This window comes from Curcuma longa, chromosome 6 (genome assembly GCF_044706935.1).
Source record: "Curcuma longa cultivar G26 ecotype Majalengka, Jawa Barat chromosome 6, ITB_CL_G26_1.1, whole genome shotgun sequence".
Lineage (NCBI taxonomy): Eukaryota > Viridiplantae > Streptophyta > Magnoliopsida > Zingiberales > Zingiberaceae > Curcuma > Curcuma longa.
In genome coordinates this window covers 7239592-7257752 of record NC_133866.1, presented here as the reverse complement: position 1 = coordinate 7257752, position 18161 = coordinate 7239592, and the positions used below count along the sequence as shown (strand labels likewise).

Genomic DNA, 18161 nt, shown 5'->3' with positions numbered 1-18161 from the left:
GTATGCAGAGCTCGGGTTGGTGGTCGTAGGTCGCTGCAGTGATTAAGGAGCTTGAGGAGCAAGCTGCTTCGCTTATCTAGAAGCTACAACAAATAGCGGACGCGATGACGATGAAGATGATGGTAGATTTTGCTGAACATAATGTCTGTTGATTTTCCTCTTTGGCGACCATCTAACACTACTTTAAATTCGATAATGAGTTTTTTTAAACTTGGAGCGACTGATGTAGGAGGATCCGAAGATTTTATTCCTATTTTTGATAATTTTTATTTTTAATATTTTTTAAAATTTTTAGTATTTAGAATAGTTTTAAAATTTTTTATTTTTTATATTTTAGGATTTTAAATCCGTTTTTAAGATTTTAATTCTGTTAAAAAATTTTCCTTTCTGGATTTCTTTTTTTCTTTATAAGTTAAAGTTTTAAATCTATATAACCATCTTATTAGTCTATGTTAAGAAAATTTTTTGATTTAATAATATTTTTAATAGTGCTGTTAATTTATTTTCCTATCTCCTAGTATTTTTTTGAATCAATAAGTTTTAATTAGAAGATTATTTCCGACGTTCGTAGTCGAACCAACGGATTCAATATTATCCGTAGGATAATTGTTATCCCATCCGGCGTTACCCCTACCTTTAATTTTAACAATAAAGAACATGATTGAACTCCTCAAATCAAGTCTCAAACTATCATTTTGACAATTAAAGTTATCATTTATATAGTTATTCTGTTTTTTAAAAAAATGGATAGTAAAAGTTCATCAAAGTATTTTCAAAATCACCTTGATGACATTTTAAATGTTCAAAATGGTAATAAAAGATCACCCCATTGTTCTCAAAAATTCATTGTACTCTGACTACTGAAATTATTAGTCACCGAGGGTTTTTTTTTAAAAAAAAACTATCAATGTATTCACGATGCCTTTTAAGAATTCATCAATATTGATATGTATAGTTTTTACCATTATTAAAGTTATTTTTTGAAATTTTTATTCAAAACGTTTAGGAAACATTCAAGTGCAGAGTATATATATTTAAAATGATGATGTGCTCGTAAATATGTAACTTTAGGTATACCTGCAGTTAAATATTTAAAATAGTTTTCATATACTAATCGACCCACTCAGTGGGATAAGACATCACTTCTACTGTTTAGGTCTTGTTTAATTATTTTTTTAATCTTTACCATGAAATAACACATCACATTGGATAAAAAATTGTCCTCAATTTGGATTAAGAGTGCTAAAGTCAAATTATGCTGATCTCAACTTTAATCCATTATTAAATTTGAAGTTAAGACAAGCCTACCGAATCATGATATTAATACTGACTTAATAGTCTGTATGAGTGAAGAAATATGATGAAGTCGATCCAACACTTAAACTAACCTGAACTCCATAATAACGAAGACATGGAAAGACATTAATGATCGATGCAGAGGAGCAAACACCCAGCTAAAGATGATCAATTATAGTCCCATAAATAGGTCTGGATTCATTAAAAGATATGAAAAATATAACTAGGAGTATGGAAATGGCAGCCTTGGGATTGTGGAGCAAACACAATTAAGATTCTTCAAGGATCGAAGATCATTATCCTTCTTCACTAGCTGGTAAGCAAAAGGCTCTTGAAAGGGAAGGAGTTTGTAAGCAACTTGAATGAATGTGGTCTCTGCTAATCTATCTTTTGAATCGATCATATCCCATGACCGATCACTGAGTAATGTAAGAGAGAATGCATGCGATCCTCAGCTACTGACGCAGTGAACACTTGCTTTAACTGAGCATGAAGACGAACTAAGGTTATGCAGATTAAAGCATTTCACACATTCATTCATTCATGATATAACTGTAGTATATCGATGCATCAGTAATGTAACAGTACAGTGTGATGGAAGCTGATGAGAGATGTAAAATAAGTGTAGAGGAACTTGAAGCACTTTAAACCGGCGGCTTGGAAACGGCGGTCCAGACGGGCGGCTCGTCCTCCTCGTTCTCGCCGGACATTTCCTCGAGCGACTTGCCCTTCGACTCCGGAACCAGGAAGGTGAAGGCCATGCCCAAGAGGTTGCAGACCGCCAGCACAAAGAGGGAGTTGCGGACGCCAATGCCGGGCGGGTAGCCCTTGTCCCTGTGAGACATGTCCCTGCTCTGCGCCGAGTACAGGAACCCGAAGGCCCCCACGATGGCACCGGCCTTCCCCGCCGCCGCCGAGATGCCGTGGCAGGTCGACCGCAGGCGCGCCGGAAAGATCTCCGCCGGCACGATGAAGGTGGTGCTGTTGGGGCCGAAGTTGGCGAAGAAGAAGGTGAGGCCGTACATGACGACGAAGCCGATGTGGTTGCCCGGGGTGGTCCAGTGGTGGTAGGGGATGGCGAGGCCGAGCATGAAGACGGTCATGAAGAAGAAGCCCATGAGCTGGATGGTGAACCGGCCGATGGTGTCGATGAAGAGGACGGTGAACCAGTAGCCCGGGACGGTGCCGCAGAGCGCGATGAGGGTCTGTGCGCGCGCGATGCGAAACACCTCCTCGATGGCGTTCATGGTATCCGCCTTGGGGATCCACCCGATGGTGCTGAAGATGTCCTTCTGGAACAAGTTCTGGCTGTAGAAGGCGATGTCGAGAAGAAACCACGTGGTGGTGGTGCCGAGGAGGTGGAGGCCGTGGCGACGGGCGAACTCCCTCGAGAAGAGCCCGAAGTTGTTGGACTCCCTCATCGTTAGCTCCTCCACCTTCTCCCTCTCGTCGACGATGTTGACCTGGAGCACCTTCGACATGTCAGCCGCCGCCTGCTTGGCGTTTTTGGCCACCAAGGCGGTGTACCTCGCCGTCTCCGGCATCTTCATCCGCCAGTAGTAGGTCAAGGCCGCCGGGAGCGCACCGAGCATCAGGATTAAACGCCAGATGTTGTCGGCCTCCGGCACGGTGGACCCAGCGCGGTTGTCCCTGTACGCCGGCGCGTCGAAGTGGCTCTTGAAGGCGGCAGAGATGATGAGGGCGACAATCCCCCCGGTGAGGATGCCGAAGCCCTGCATCGCAAAGACGGCGGCGATGAAGGCGCCGCGAGTCTTCTTGTTGGCGTACTCCGACATGATGGTGGCGGAGAGCGGGTAGTCGCCTCCGATGCCAAAGCCGAGCCAGAAGCGGAAGAAGCAGAGGGTGCCTATGACGCCCTTAGCGGTGTGGCCGAAGGAGAGGCCGGAGGCGATGGAGCAGACAACCATGAGCATGAGGGTCATGCCGTACACCTTCTTGCGTCCCATTTTGTCGCCGAGCCAGCCGAAGAAGAGCTGCCCGGTGAGCGTGCCGCAGAAGGCGACGCCGTTGACAGCGGCGGCGACTCTAGGCGGCAGCGTGCCAGGGGTAGCCGAGCTAGCGTCGAAGTAGTAGATACGGCCGAGGAGCTTGGTGACGAGCGAGATGCAGAACAAGTCGTAGGCGTCGGTGAAAAATCCCATGCCGGCGATGACGATCGCCGTGAAATGGTACCACTGCGTACGAGCCACATCGAGAGCGTTGAGCACTTGAAGCTGCTCCCGCGCCATCGTCGAACAAATTCAACTTCTCCTCCGCTTCTTGTACTCCTACTTAACAGCACAAACAACCGCAGGCAAGCAAAGAGGAATCAGTCAACTTGTCAAAGCTACCGAAGTGTGGGACGATCGATCGAGTACAAAGATTCCTCAAAAGTCATCGAATCCAGAACCATCAAGTAAAAAGAGGGAGGGAGCAGCAAAAGGAAAATTCACAGAAAAGCTTCCAAAAAGCGGGCAGATGGAAACATCAAAAAGAAAAACGAAAGAACGCTTTTTTTTCCTCAGTCTTTGGACCGGTTGGACTCCGAGTAAACCACAGCGGACAGTGGAAGAACATGAGAAATACCTGAAGACGAAAACTGAGAGTTGGAGACCAGATTCGGTGGGAAGTCTCCGGGAAGATGAGAAGAGGATAATGGTGGTTTTGGGTGGATGGGGAAGCGCAGCGGAAGGTGCGTTTTAATAGGAGAGCGGCAGGGGAAGTCGTCTCCGGGTTGACGAGTCAAAGTCTCCTTCACGCGTCTTTGCGTAAACGAAGATGATATTTTTTTTGTCTCAAAAATATAAATATTTCACAAACCACTACAATATATAAAAATACATTAATTTAATTAATTTAATTACTATATATAAAATTTACTTGATTAAATGTTTTTACATTGGATAAAAATTATTATAAAAAATGATAAATCCTAATTAGCCCCATCGACTATCTCTGGGATGATCGATCCGGTCCCACGGAAGTTTCCCATCGGCTACCAGAATAAATCGAGAAGTGCACGCAACGACCAACCCAGACGCCCAGCATCCTTTGATTGTGTTTCCTATTTAGAGGAAAATTTCTGCAAATACGTTGTAGCTGGGGACCAAACCGCAGGTTACGTCGTAGTTGGAGACCGAACCGCAGGTGCCTGGGTGACAACCTGAATGTCCTACCGCGACACCATTGCCCTAGGAACTATGATAAATCTCAGTTAGTCCCATTGATTATCTCAGGGGTGACTGGCTCGGTCCCACGAAAGTTTCCCATCGGCCACTAAGGTAAATCGGGAAATGCACTAGCGGCCAGCCTAGACACCCAGCATCCTTTGATTACGATCCTCATTTGGAGGAAAATTCTATAAATACGTCGTAGCTGGATATCGAATCACATGTACCTAGGTGACAATATAGATGTTTTACCGCAGCACCATTGCCCATAGGACTGGATAAAAATTATTATATCAACTATGAATGATGGTTTTTATAAAATAATTTAGATTAAATTTACATAATTTTAATTTAACTTGCCTTGTAGGTCGGTAAGGTTGTAATGAATAATGGAGAAATAAACGAGGAAGGATGCTACTACTCCTTGTCGATTCTTTGTGAACAACTCCGTTCCCATCGAAATCAACGAAGATCCGTCGACGATAACTAATGATTTATTGCTTGTTTAATCGGTTGCCTTAATATTGATATCATAATATATAATATGTATTTTTATGTATCAAATGTTATAATATATATATATATATATATATAATAATTTTAAATTGGCTTTTTATATAAAATATTTTACGAAGTGATGCTTATTTTTAGAATTAGATCAACACAAGTGCATTAGTAGTTTTATCCAAAATCAATATATGGATCCAAATTGATTTAAATTGAAAAAATAATGCATTGCGTAAGTTAGAGGGTCAGAGGGTCCACTCATGGATCGAGTCTAACCGAACCTAGCCCGAGCCCATAATTGAGTCAATGGGTCAGTTATTTGTTGACCCAGGTTGCTAGGCCAGTTACCCATTGACTCAGATTGTCAGGCTTGAACCGTAACCTGCTCCACAGAGGTCGGATCGATTATAGTTCAGTGACTCATTTAACTGTCGAATCGGTGGTTACTCACCAGTTCAAACTAGCGATTCAAACCGCCTGCTCGATGAGATTTTTTTATATATGCAAAATTAAAAATTTATTAAATTGTTACAAAGAATTTCATTGTTGGGAATCGATTAAAAGAGTATCTTAACAACCAACTAGATTATAACCATTGATATTTTTGTATATTAGTTAATTATTTAATAATTAATCAATAGTTTTCTTTTGCTATATAGTAAGAGAGCAAATAATTTCTTTCAATTATGTATTATATAACAGTTCATTTATACTGGTGTGATTTAAAAATTAGAGAGAAGAAGTAAAAATAATTCTGATAGTTGGGGGAGGGAGGTTTTTTATTTTTTTAACGATTGAGATTATTTCATCATTTTTTAATCAATAGTTACGATTTAGTGTCTGTTATTCTCCAAACTCTATAAATAAGTAGCTCATTTCATCATTTTCACACTATTTTCTCTACTCTCAATTTCGAAATCTAGATTGTTTACTATTTCAATTATCCAATTATAATGGAAAGAGAAGATTCATCATCTCGATCTCAGAGGAGTAAGAAAATAATCAATGTGAATGAGAATCACGATATTCAATTTATCGATGATAAGTCCGAGCATGTTCTAACACTAAACATAAAGAAGTACTGATGCTGATACTTCTAAGATTTAGAATACTCCTTTAAAATTATAGGGGATACGTAGGTAACTTAAATAAGTGCAAGTCCTTTTTATTTATTTTTATAAATTTATAATTTTTAAATAATAATAATCTTGAACCATGGCAAATCGTGTCGAACCGTGAACCAAACTATGAATCAGCGGTACTGTGAACCGTAACTATCTTGGATGGTTAAAGTTAAAGGTCAACCTACCAGAACTGTCGAACTGGCTAGTTCGATTCCGAACTATTAGTTCTAAACCATCGGTCATCATGGTTGGGTCTAGCAAGTTCACATGACAATTTTGTCCCTCAAAGCGATAAAAATTAAAAAATAGGACATCAAATGACTCCAAGCAACAAAAGAAGTATTTGTTTTTAAAATTAAATTAGTTTGAAATCATGTAACAACTTTAGTTAAAACTTTTAAGAAAATTTAAATTACTTTTCAAATATATAACATTTTTTACCCCGTGAGGGTGGTGCAGTGGTAAAACATTCAAAGGAGTAGAATGTGTTAGGATCGATGACGTCGCTAGAGGGGGTGAATAATATTTCTCTTCTATTTGATCTATCGTTCGTGTGCTTATCTACAAAAAGCTTAGTACATAGTAGAAATAAATATAAGAAGCAAAACATAAACACATAAATATAAGATTTTATTTGGTTTGAAATCCTTGATTTCTACTCCATGGCATAGCATCATAACGGTATCATCACTATGCCTTTCTCCTTGTCAAATACCTTTTAGAGGTGGAGAAATCTTTTACAAATCTATTCTTTTATAAGCAACAATAATCAAATACAAAGATAAGAATGAAAATGAATACAATATAAATAAACTATTTACACAAGATATCTTTGTTTGCGTTGTGATTGCTTTGCAACATATCTTGAAGGTTAGAAATGCAACAATACTTCCCCTCAAATCCTCTCTTCCATGTCAGCATGGACCACAACATTTGATTGTCATTTACCATCAATTGATTGTTGTTACATCAATCGAGTGTTGCAATCGAGTTCAAAACTTTCTATTCATTGCAATAGTGTTATGTTCACTACAACAGTATCATCAGTCGATTGCTCATACCAGCCCATCAATTGATTGATATACTACAAACTCCCTTAAACCCCCCTCAACTTTTAAACTCGAGGTTTAGAAGTTCATCAGTAGATTACTAGTCCATAATAGTTGACTAATACTTCTATTTTAGCCTTATCAAGGTTGAATTCTCACTTTACTTAGTATCCGATTGATCTCAACCTACCAAGACTTCTTTGTCTAGCATCCGATCAAACTTGACGTGCCGAAACTTTCTTTGCCTAGTATCTGATCAATCTTGACCTGTCCAGACTTCACCATTGCCTAGCATCCCGTCAATCTTGACCTACGTACCAAGACTTCCCATCTTATGTCTAACATCCGATCAATCTTAATCTGTCAAGATTTCTCCATTGTCAAATATCTGATTCTTCTAGACTTGTTTAGACTTCCCTCATTGCCTAGTGGCTTATCATCTTTGACCCGTTGGGATACAATCAAAGTCCCACATTACAAATACATGGAAAAAATTATGGATTGATAAAATGACAGATATCTCTATTGGTATGAGACTTTTTGGATAAAGTCAAAAATAAAATCATGAGGGTTTAAGTCCAAAGTAGATAATATCATACTATTATGGAGATATATTGATTCCATCGGGCTTAACAATTAATGGTATCAGAGCTATAATCTATGTGGATCTATATGAGGACCCTTAGAAAAAATGAAGGAGGTAGGAAAGGCCCGAACCATGGAGATAATGGTAAAGGGCTCCCAGTAAATCCATGATAAGTCGGTCCTCCATGACTCACTTAGACTTCGTCTTTGTCAACTCCTTATTAGACTTTCAATAGCTAAGTGTTCAATCCTCCATATGGTTTGGTCCTTTATAACCCACTTGGACTTCACCTTTGATGACAATTCTCAATTGGACTTTCAACCGTCAAACTTTAGAAATAATATGTTAAAATGTTAAACTAAACTCGCAGATAATTTAAACAAATTCTTATGCACTTAAACTTAATACTATCGATAACATTGAAACTTAAACTAAACATTCAATTTGAGTTTGAACCTTAATATTGTGGCCAGGCAATAAAAAAAGTACAAGGTCGCAACCGACCAAGCTACCGAGCAGCCAAGCTATATAAAATTTAATTAAATCACCAAAACCTACACGATGTATTTTTATTTTTTGACAAGGTTAATGTTATCCTATTTGTGTTAAATTTATAAGTCTAAAAAATAATAGTTAATATTAACCTTTTTAAATTTGTAAATCCTATAAATTTGTAAGTCCAATCAATTTGTGTGTCCAATAAATTTTTAAGTCCAACAAATAAATACTAATATTAGTTAATAAGTAACATGATAATTTAAAAAATAAGAGTGTGAAAAGAAAAAATTATCCTTCAAGCACTCTACTAGACTATATGCACCAACTTTAAATTAATGATACTTATTATAATGTTGGTTGCATTATAATAATGAAAGAGTTCTACTATTCTATAAAAATTAATGATGAAAGGGTTGATCGTGTTGTATAGGGAGGCCAAGCCCGTAGTCGGCGAATTATTCTAAATATAAGTTCTACTTTGGTATCGTGCACTAACAATCATACATCAATCATGTAATTCAAATTCAACAACAAATTATATAACATCATTACAATTATCTAGGGTCAATAAGTACATAAATTCACAAACACTAAAGTGATATATCATATAAATGGTAGAAAAAAATAGCACTATAATATAAATGGAAGAACAAGCTCAGAGTCTCTCGAACGATGTCTCTCGGACAACTGTGGGAAGAGTTGTATATTAAAACAAATACAAGTACACTACACCTTAAAAATCCTAAACCTTAAGATTCTATCCAATGTGCACACATGACATGAAGAAAAAAGGTCAGACGTGCTCGCTCAAGCCAGGCCCGACCACAGTGAGCTCGGTCAAGCTTGGCCCAACGCCGCCGAGCTTGGCTAGGCCTACACAGACGCCAATGAGCTTGGCCAAGCTGAGCTTGATGTCGGCGAACTCGGTCAGGCTTGAACAAACGTCGACGATCTCGGCCAAGTCGGGCCCGACCTCGGGGAGCTCAGCCAGGTAGAGCCTGACCTCGACGAGTTCAGCTAGGCCAACCCCGACGTCGACAAGCTCGGCCAGGTTGGGCCCGAACTCGACAAGCTTAGCCAGGCCTGGTCTACGTTGGCGAGCTCACCAAGGTCAGGTCCGACACCGTCCAGGTCACCCAGGCCTATCCCGAGGTTGGCGAGCAAACATAGGCCAAATCCGACACTAGTAAACCCTAAACCTAAATTAAACTGATGGAGGAGAGGAGGTCGAAGCTTACCGGTCGGGAATCACGAAGAATCGAGAAGGCCGGAGAGTCGAGAAAGCTGGGGTGTCGGGAATGTTGAAGAATCGGGAATGCCGAAGATTGGAGATCGAGAGAGGAGAGATTTGCCGAGGGGAAAAAAATTGAGTTGAAACCCTAAAAATCATGATTTTAACGACGAAAGTTAATTACTATGGCTAATTTAGTGACAAAAAATAATTTCCATCACTAATTAATTTTGTCACTAATTTAGCGACGGAAATTAATTTTCATCACCAATATAGCAACGTAAAATAAACTTCTGTTGCTAATTTGGAAACGAAAATTAACTTTCATCGCTTAATTACAAAATAACAATGGAAATAAACTTCCATCGCTAAATTAGAGATGAATTTTTATTTTCGTCGACAATTTCAGATTTTCTTATAGTGTTAACATCGAAGCAATAATAAAGAAAAGTAACCAAGTATATAAATAAAAATGACCAAATTAATTAATAAACCTGTTAACAAATGTAATCAATTTATACCCAACTATCAATAAAAAAAATCAATCAATTTAATATCCCGTGGTCGGTGGTGGCATGGGGTCGGGGCAACTACGGGTGGTCGACTTTGGTGTTTCGACAACGGTGGTTGCTATCGAGTTGCGACGATAAGGCGAAGGCGACATTGCTTGTGGTAGAGAGAGAAGTGGAGACGAAAATCTCAATAAGGAGAGTAGTGAATGCAGCACCGATGATGTCAAGGAGAAAGATAGCAACGCGATGTTGGAGCAGCGATTACGGTAATTGTCACCCAAATATCGACATCAGTTTGGCGGTAGGGAGGCTATGGTTGTGCTCGTTCAGTCATGGTAGGACGCCTGCTAGGAGGGACAAGGAAGGTGGCAGCGACATGGCGTAGGTTATAGGTAGATCACAAGCAATAGGCATGGTAATGGTAAAATTTAGCTAGGTTTAATTGAAACTTAGGTGTATGATGGGGTTGAAAAATAAATTAATTTTTTTTTAAAAAAAAACTGGCGGGGTTGGAGCCCAGTCTAGGTTAAGGGTGGATCGTCTTTGCTAATAAGTTTATGATCAACCTTGATATACATGACTTTACTCTCTTACATCAAACATATTGATCAAACATTAAAATTTAATTTGAATTTAATCAACTTTGATCAAAGGATAATTATACATACCAACATGATGAATAACTTAGAGTACTTCTAAATGCTTATAAATTGTACTCTAAATTTATCCAATAAATAAATCAAAGAGAGCGTTGTCTACTTGTAAGTATCCTAAAATAAGTCAATTTAAGTGTTCTTTCTTTCCCAAATTAAAAAATAATTCAAAAAAAAACATGAAAAAGAATAACAATGATGCAAATATGTGTTAAAAATAAAATTCTCTCTATAACTTTGTTATTTTGATATATGTATGTATAATTTCATAACTAGAGAAAAATTATAATTTCGTAACTAGTCATCCTATCATAACCTCTTCTATTAATTTCATGTGCTCCGTCGCATAACTAGTCACCATCCTTCTTCTATTAATATTCATGCCACATTAATATTCTACATTTCTAATTCAGATTATTTATTAACAGCAGATACATACACGCACGTAAATCAACCTGTAGACACGGATCTCATACATCTGCGGATTTATTTATTAGAAATTCACATGCTTACTAATAAATTCGCTAAAATCTTAACGTCCACGTTAGAGATCCAGCCAGCGCGTGGAAGAGAAGACTTCAGATTTGTGATTGGCGTTGACTTGTCGGTTCCCCCAAAAAGTCTCCCATCTCAACCGCGTGGGACCCATCAGTCGCGCTAAATCTCACGCCGTCGAGACAATCTGATCCATGAATTCGCGGATATTCGAATAAGATTCCTCGAATTTAATTCAGTCCAACTGCTAAAGTGTTCGTCGTAGGCGGAAGGTCAACGTCGCAGGTGGACGATTGTGTATGTATGCATTCGTGGATTCGTGGTTGATAACGACGACGACGACAACGACGACGACGAGAGAGCGTGAGCCTGCAGCATTTGGCATCTCTTCCTAAACCTGTACAGAATCCTTCAGTTTTTTTCTTTCTTTTTCTTTCTGTGTTGTGATTCTTTTAAACAAGGTGGTCTTCGACTATGTTTCCAACTGATATCTCAGATGGAATCCACAATAATGGATAAAGGACCAACGAGCAGAGAGAACTACAATGACAGGTTTGGAATTGCTATCAATTTATTGCTTCAGTGTTCTTCTTTTTTGTCTAAATAATGGATACCGACCAGACTTAAGATGGGCCGTGCTGTGCTAGGCCCGGCCTGTTCCCCGCAGGTCAGATTGGACTCGATCCGGATCCAACCACTGTTCAAATCAACCATGAATTCATGTGCCGGTTTAATTAATTATATTGATTGTTTGGTCATTAATGTTATTGATTATACACTAAGCATTGAATACATTAATCGAGACCAAAAAAAAAAGGGAAGAATATATCGCTCAAAATAATTAGGAAGAAATGGGGCTTTAAAAAAGGCTACACCAAAATGAGGAGGACAATCTGCTAAATTTAATTTGTTACCGAAAGTTGCACCAAAAATTTGTAAATGATATATTAAAATCTTACCTTTTAGGCCAATTATCACTATAGCAAAACCCGATCAATGTGGCAGGAAATCTCTTTATACAATTAAAAATTTTTGTTTTTGTCCATATATGATTATATATTTCTCACTTATGTTCTCTAATTAATTTGCATGTATTTGTTAATCTCTAGGCATGTTTGGATTAGATCTCAAAGCATCTGCGTAGCTATATATATATCTATATATATCCCTTTAATTAATTTGCTCTCCAATAAGTCGATCGATCGATCTGTCACACATGGCTCAAACCCTAATCCTCTCCGCTTTAGCTGCAGCCTTCTTCGTTCAAGGTTCGTTGTTAATTAATGGAACTGAGATGCATGCGCAATTGATCTTCATGCAATGTAGGGTTACAGTTGTTGAATGTGTTGTTGCAGTTGCAAATTCTGCTAGGTTGACGATAAAGAACAACTGCACGTACACCATCTGGCCCGCCACGCTCACCGGCGGCGGCACGCCGCCGATCGAACACACCGGCTTCAAGCTCGCCCCGGGGGCGTCGCAGTCCGTGACGGCGCTGCCCAAGTGGTCGGGCCGCGTGTGGGCCCGGACGCATTGCTCGACCGACCCCGCGTCGGGCCGGTTCTCGTGCCTCAGCGGCGACTGCGGCAGCGGGGTGGTGGAGTGCAGAGGCGGCGGAGGGGCGGCGCCGGCCACGCTGGTGGAGTTCACGATGCAGGGCCACGACGGGACGATGGACTTCTACGACGTGAGCTGCGTCGACGGCTTCAACCTGCCGGTGGCGGTGGCGCCGGCGGTGAGGGCGGGGTGCAACTTCACCGACTGCCCGGTGGACCTGAACTCGATCTGCCTGCGGGAGCTGCAGGCGAAGGCGCCGAGCGGGACGGTGGTGGGCTGCAAGAGCGCGTGCTTGGCGTTCGACACCGACAGGTACTGCTGCAGAGGAGCGCACGGCGGAGGACCGAACGTGTGCCCGCCGACGAACTACTCGCGGTTCTTCAAGAAGGAGTGCCCGCGGGCATATAGCTACGCCTACGACGATGCTACCAGCACCTTCACATGCAGGAATACCGATTACATAATTACCTTCTGCCCTTGAAATTACACTCTTAATTAAAAAGTATTTGATATATATATACAAATATATATCAAATTATTTCTTATAATAAATTGTATGCTTAAGTTCTATGAATATAGCAGTTAGATCTTACATTTCAGAATACAATGATATAAGTTTTGGTGGTTGATGCAGCGGATCTTGAGTAGTCTTGTGTGGCAGTAAAAGTTAAGAGGCAAATTGATATGGCAAGTTAAGGGGTCAATAGTCAACCTTCGATGGACTGGCCCAACACTTCCTATCTCTAGGAATTCGTCTTGTCTTGATCATTCCCGACCTCTACGAACTTAGTCATTCGGTCTGTCCTGGCCACTTCCGACCTCTGCGAACTTAATCACTTGGCTCCCTTTTGATCAACCCAACTGCAGTCACTCAACCTCTCTTGGTCACTCTCGACCTCTATGGACTCGGTCACTCGGCCTCACTATCAACCCTCCGCACTTCTCTGAACTCGATCACTTGGCCTGTCCCTGCCACTTCCGACCTTTGCAAACTCGGTCACTTGATTCTCTCTTGGCCAGTGCAATCTCAGTCACTTAGCCTCTCTTGGTCACTCCCGACCTCTACGGACTCGATCACTCAACCTCACTATCGGCCCTCCCCAACTCTCCGAACTCGATCACTCGGCCACCCCAACCTCAGCAAGCTCGACCGCTCACCCCGACTCCAAGTTAGTCTCATGCTGGCTCGACCATTCTACGCTTAGGAAACGACAAAATCTCTCGAGCGTGCAAAGCTCTACTAAAGGGTCATGATAGTTACTAGATCGTCAGGTCTGGTCCCCTAGATCCTCTCGTGTCTCTGCTTACAGCTAAAAGATAAGAATGATCAACATTGCCGAACCATAGGAGGGCTATCTACGAGGTTTACAGACTTGGTCCCCTAGATGCTACACTACAGGCTCACTTGTCAGCAATTTACAGAACCTGTCTCTTCTGACACGACAATAGTCTACCTCCATGTCAGCACGAAAGTTCCTTTGGTAAGTATATAATCTCCTTCGCAAGTGTGAAAAGTCTCTGGATTCTGGCTGCTTCATATGCTCCATCATCTTCTATATCTCTTCTCCTCTTTAATGACTTGAGCATCGAAGAGGTCTATCGGAAATCTCCGACACTGTTAATCCGTTCGTTCAGCTTCCTTTAATTTTCCAAGTCTTTCACTGGCGAGATCGACGATGAATAAGATGGCAAATTATTAACTGATGGTTTGACCTTCTATGGCATTCAGCTGAAACAGTAGTTTTTGTCATTTAATTTTATTTGCGTGTGACTGGACACGTGTGTAGGGAAAAGGTCTACACTGAATGATTTAATTATTCATATATACGAAAATGCTATGTTGCGTGACCCGTGCTGCGCAACACTCGTGACCCACCGCCACTGCTGCCACCCTTGCCGTGTCGTCCGACTACCGCCGATCGCCACCTCGGGCACGATCGACGCGCCACTCGTCGGCGCTCCGTCCGAAGTTGGATTCCGGTCGGATAGTGATCGGAATTCGGCCGATGATTCAGGCCCGATCGCGGTTGGAGGTGGTTCGCGCCACTGCTGACCGCGATCACCTTGGATTCCAATTGAATCACGGTCGCCGGACGGCAGAGGACAGGTCGGTGTCGTACGTCAGTCCTTCCTCGGCCGGTCATCGATCACGATTTGGCCAGAATCCGGCCCGATCGCGGTCGCCAATGGCGCACGCCACTGCCAACCGCGATCAGGCTAGTGACCGACCGAGGAAGGATCGACGTGCGACATCGGCTAGTCCTCTGCCGTTCGGCGACTGCGATTTAGCTGGAATTCGGGCCGATCGCGGCCGACAGTGACTGCGCCACTGTCGACCACGTGATTTCGTTGTTTCTGGCTGAATTACGTCGGATTCCGGCCACTATCCGGTCGGAATCCGATGCCGAACGGAGCGTCGGCGAGTGGCGCATCCATCGCGCCCGAGGCGACGGCCGACGGTAGTCGGACGGCGCGGCGAGGGTGGCAACAGTGGTGATGGGGTCGACAGTGTCACGCATGGATCACACAGGAGAAGTCGCATAGTAAACCTTTTGATGTTGAATCCCTTGTTATAGTTATGTCATCCTTCAATAATCTGTCGTATGTTGTGGTGCATTATTCTAATATATTTGATTTGAAAACTCTTTCACCGTTTCAAACGATGGAAGTAAATTACATAGGATTTGTCCAAACATGACGGTCTTACCGAGGGGATGAGTTATGATTAAGTTGATTATTACGAAATAAATTTATTATAATAGACATCTAATATTATATAAACAACATCATCGTGAGCCCTTTTAATACGCATCAGCCCATGTAACATTATAATCCCCAATCAGGGCTTCAGGGATCGCCAACGCCTTCCAAACCGCCGGCGAAGCAACGATCCTGTCATTCCGGCACGGCGGATAAAACCCCTGCTCCTCCTCGCACCCGTACACCGAGTCGCACTCGTCCACCACCGTGGCCGCCACCTGCCTGCCGTTCCCGCTGATGGTGATGTTCCTGTTGCATCGCGACCCGCCGTCGAACCACCCCGTCGACAACGATACCACCATCTCGTCGTCGCCGTGGAACCTTCCGTCGCAGCTCGCGGCGCCACCGCCGCCCCCGCCCTGAGCGAAGCTGCTGATGACCATACTCGCCGGCGTCGCGCCGGTAACGGAGGGCGAGCAGAGGTACTGCGGGTACAGCACGCCGGCCGCGCAGCAGTCTTCGGTGTTTCCGGCGGTGCAGTTGGTGGAGTTGCCGAGGAGGTAACCGCTGACGGTGCAAGGATCGCCGGTGAGAGGGTACCTGATGCAGTCGTGCGAGGCACAGACGTGCAAGACCACTGCCAAGGAAGCCGCCAGAGAACTCGCCATGCTTGACAAATGCTGATTCGAGTCAAATGAGAGGCCAAATTTAACGGGCGGCCGGCGGATCAATTGATTACAAGTAGCCGGTGAAGATGCTCTACGCCATTGGCGTACAAAGTCAATATTTGTCATTGTCATTCTTAATTAAAAAATTTCAATTAGTCTATTGACTATTTAATTGATCCAGCTACCTCCACAGCCGACTATCTCCCTCGCTGAGCATCCTTTGCTTGGAATGGATAAATTTTGTATAATGATCAACTCTATTATTGAAACGGTTTCATATTAAAAAAATTTTTAAAATTTTTTTTTAAGGCACGGTATTACTATATTAATAAGAGTTTATTGTCAAAATAGCAACTCAGTTAATAAATACATATTACTAAAATTTAAATTACACAGTATTTTAATCAACAAATATATATTATTAAAAAAATTCAAATCTAAAATGTAAAGTTACATATGTTTCCCCGGGACAATGGTGCAACGGTAGGACATCTGGATTATAACTCAGGGATCTGCGGAGATAATAAATTGTAGGTAAATAATTACACTATATATATATTTATTCCTCCCCCTTTTTTCTTTATTTTGGTCTTTTTTTCTTTTAATTAACTTTTCATTTTAACTAATTAACTTTAACTCGAAATTTTTTCTTTAAATAAATCTGCTTTCCTAAAAATGTCAGAAACAGTTCCTGTTGGTTGAGCACCTTTTTCAAGGAAATATAGAATAGCAGGAACGTTTGAATAAGTTTGATTATTTATCGGATCATAAAAACCCACTTTTCGAAGATCTCTCCCTTCTCGTCGGGATCGAACATCAATTGCAACGATTCGATAGATGGCTCATTGGGATAGATGCACATGATTTCATAAATTTTTTTTTCTCTCCTCTATAAATTAAATTTTTTTCCCCTTTCAATGCCGTCGGGCCCCCGGGCTATAGCCCGGGTAGCCACAAGGGTGGCTCCGCCCTTGCTGATTTACCTTAATGGTCGATGGAAAACTTTCGTGCAACTGAATCGATCATCTCCAGATATTGAGTCCATGAAATTAATTGGAATTTATCATTAATTTTTTAAGTTACATATGTTTCAATGCTTATCACTTATCCGGAAAGGCACTTCAACGTCATCGTCATTCTTAATCACACATAACGTCAAATACGTACAAATATCAGCATAAAATAAACAAAAATTATTACTGCTTATCAATCAGTTTGTGACAGGTGAATAATACAAATTTGGAACAACGTCATTAATCTATTTATTTTTCTTTATGCAAGAACAGAAAATTCTATGAAATTTCCTTTAAAATGTTGTCACTATGAAAATTCTTATTCTATTTGATTGCTTACTAGTCAAAAGTCAAAGGTTGCATGTCCTCGAAGAAATTGACTAATAATATATCTATTTACATATTAATATTATTTATTTTCTAAGCATTCACACGTAAGGCTGACTAATTCGAATTATTCCAAATCAAATTAACATAAACTTTGTTTTAAACTAACGGAATAATTGAATTATATCATTAAAATCGAACAAATTAAATCATCTATTAATTTGATCGGTATCCGAATTAACCGATTTTGAAACACTATTAAAACTTTTAAATATTTTTTAAAAAATATAAAAAAAATCTTAATATGTTATTATTATTATTTAATAAAAAAACTATTTAATTGATTTAACTTGTTTAATTTAAAATTGAAAATATAAAAATAAACTTCTAAATATATGGAACTGAAATTATAAATTAATTCAATTTAATTAATTATTTTGATTTAATTTAAATTTTGGTCACTCCTACTCACACACACCTTAGATTAATCTAAGAGACTATAGGTTACTCGTTGGTCTCATATTCATAGGCTCCTGTTCTTTGACTATGGATGCTACTTTAATCAGCCCAATGCCGAAGATGATAATTCAGTTATTGAATTTTTATAATCTGATTAATTTTGAATGTCATCAGTCCGATTTCAAAATTTTTTTTATAAATTATCAAAGTAAATGGAGAAGTACAGATGAATTCTGACGAATAATCTAATATTATAAAATTTTTAAACTCCGAGAACAATTTCTTGACCATGAATGCTCTAAGATATTTAAATTAA

At 40.6% G+C, this 18161-nt stretch overlaps 3 protein-coding genes across 3 annotated transcripts; 1 reads left to right on the top strand and 2 right to left on the bottom strand.

The window, feature by feature from the left end:
- Positions 1 to 1840: 1840 nt before the first annotated feature.
- On the bottom strand, positions 1841 to 3963 carry LOC141830430 (putative inorganic phosphate transporter 1-4). Its single transcript, XM_074717858.1, has 2 exons — positions 3883 to 3963; positions 1841 to 3587 (listed from the first exon to the last, which is right to left on the bottom strand). Exon 2 carries the CDS (start codon positions 3543 to 3545, stop codon positions 1941 to 1943), a length of 1605 nt encoding a protein of 534 aa, XP_074573959.1. The 5' UTR covers positions 3546 to 3587; positions 3883 to 3963; the 3' UTR covers positions 1841 to 1940.
- Positions 3964 to 12337: 8374 nt separating this feature from the next.
- Positions 12338 to 13159, top strand: LOC141830530 (thaumatin-like protein 1b). Its single transcript, XM_074717942.1, has one exon. It carries the CDS (start codon positions 12338 to 12340, stop codon positions 13157 to 13159), a length of 822 nt encoding a protein of 273 aa, XP_074574043.1.
- Positions 13160 to 15478: 2319 nt separating this feature from the next.
- Positions 15479 to 16046, bottom strand: LOC141830355 (putative ripening-related protein 4). Its single transcript, XM_074717795.1, has one exon. The coding sequence runs from the start codon at positions 16044 to 16046 to the stop codon at positions 15480 to 15482; it is 567 nt and encodes a 188-aa protein (XP_074573896.1). The 3' UTR covers position 15479.
- Positions 16047 to 18161: the final 2115 nt, after the last annotated feature.

Bases quoted from the DNA above. Each gene is read 5' to 3' on its own strand.
- LOC141830430 (XM_074717858.1), bottom strand. From the start codon at position 3,545: ATGGCGCGGGAGCAGCTTCAAGTGCTCAACGCTCTCGATGTGGCTCGT.
- LOC141830355 (XM_074717795.1), bottom strand. From the start codon at position 16,046: ATGGCGAGTTCTCTGGCGGCTTCCTTGGCAGTGGTCTTGCACGTCTGT.
- LOC141830530 (XM_074717942.1), top strand. From the start codon at position 12,338: ATGGCTCAAACCCTAATCCTCTCCGCTTTAGCTGCAGCCTTCTTCGTT.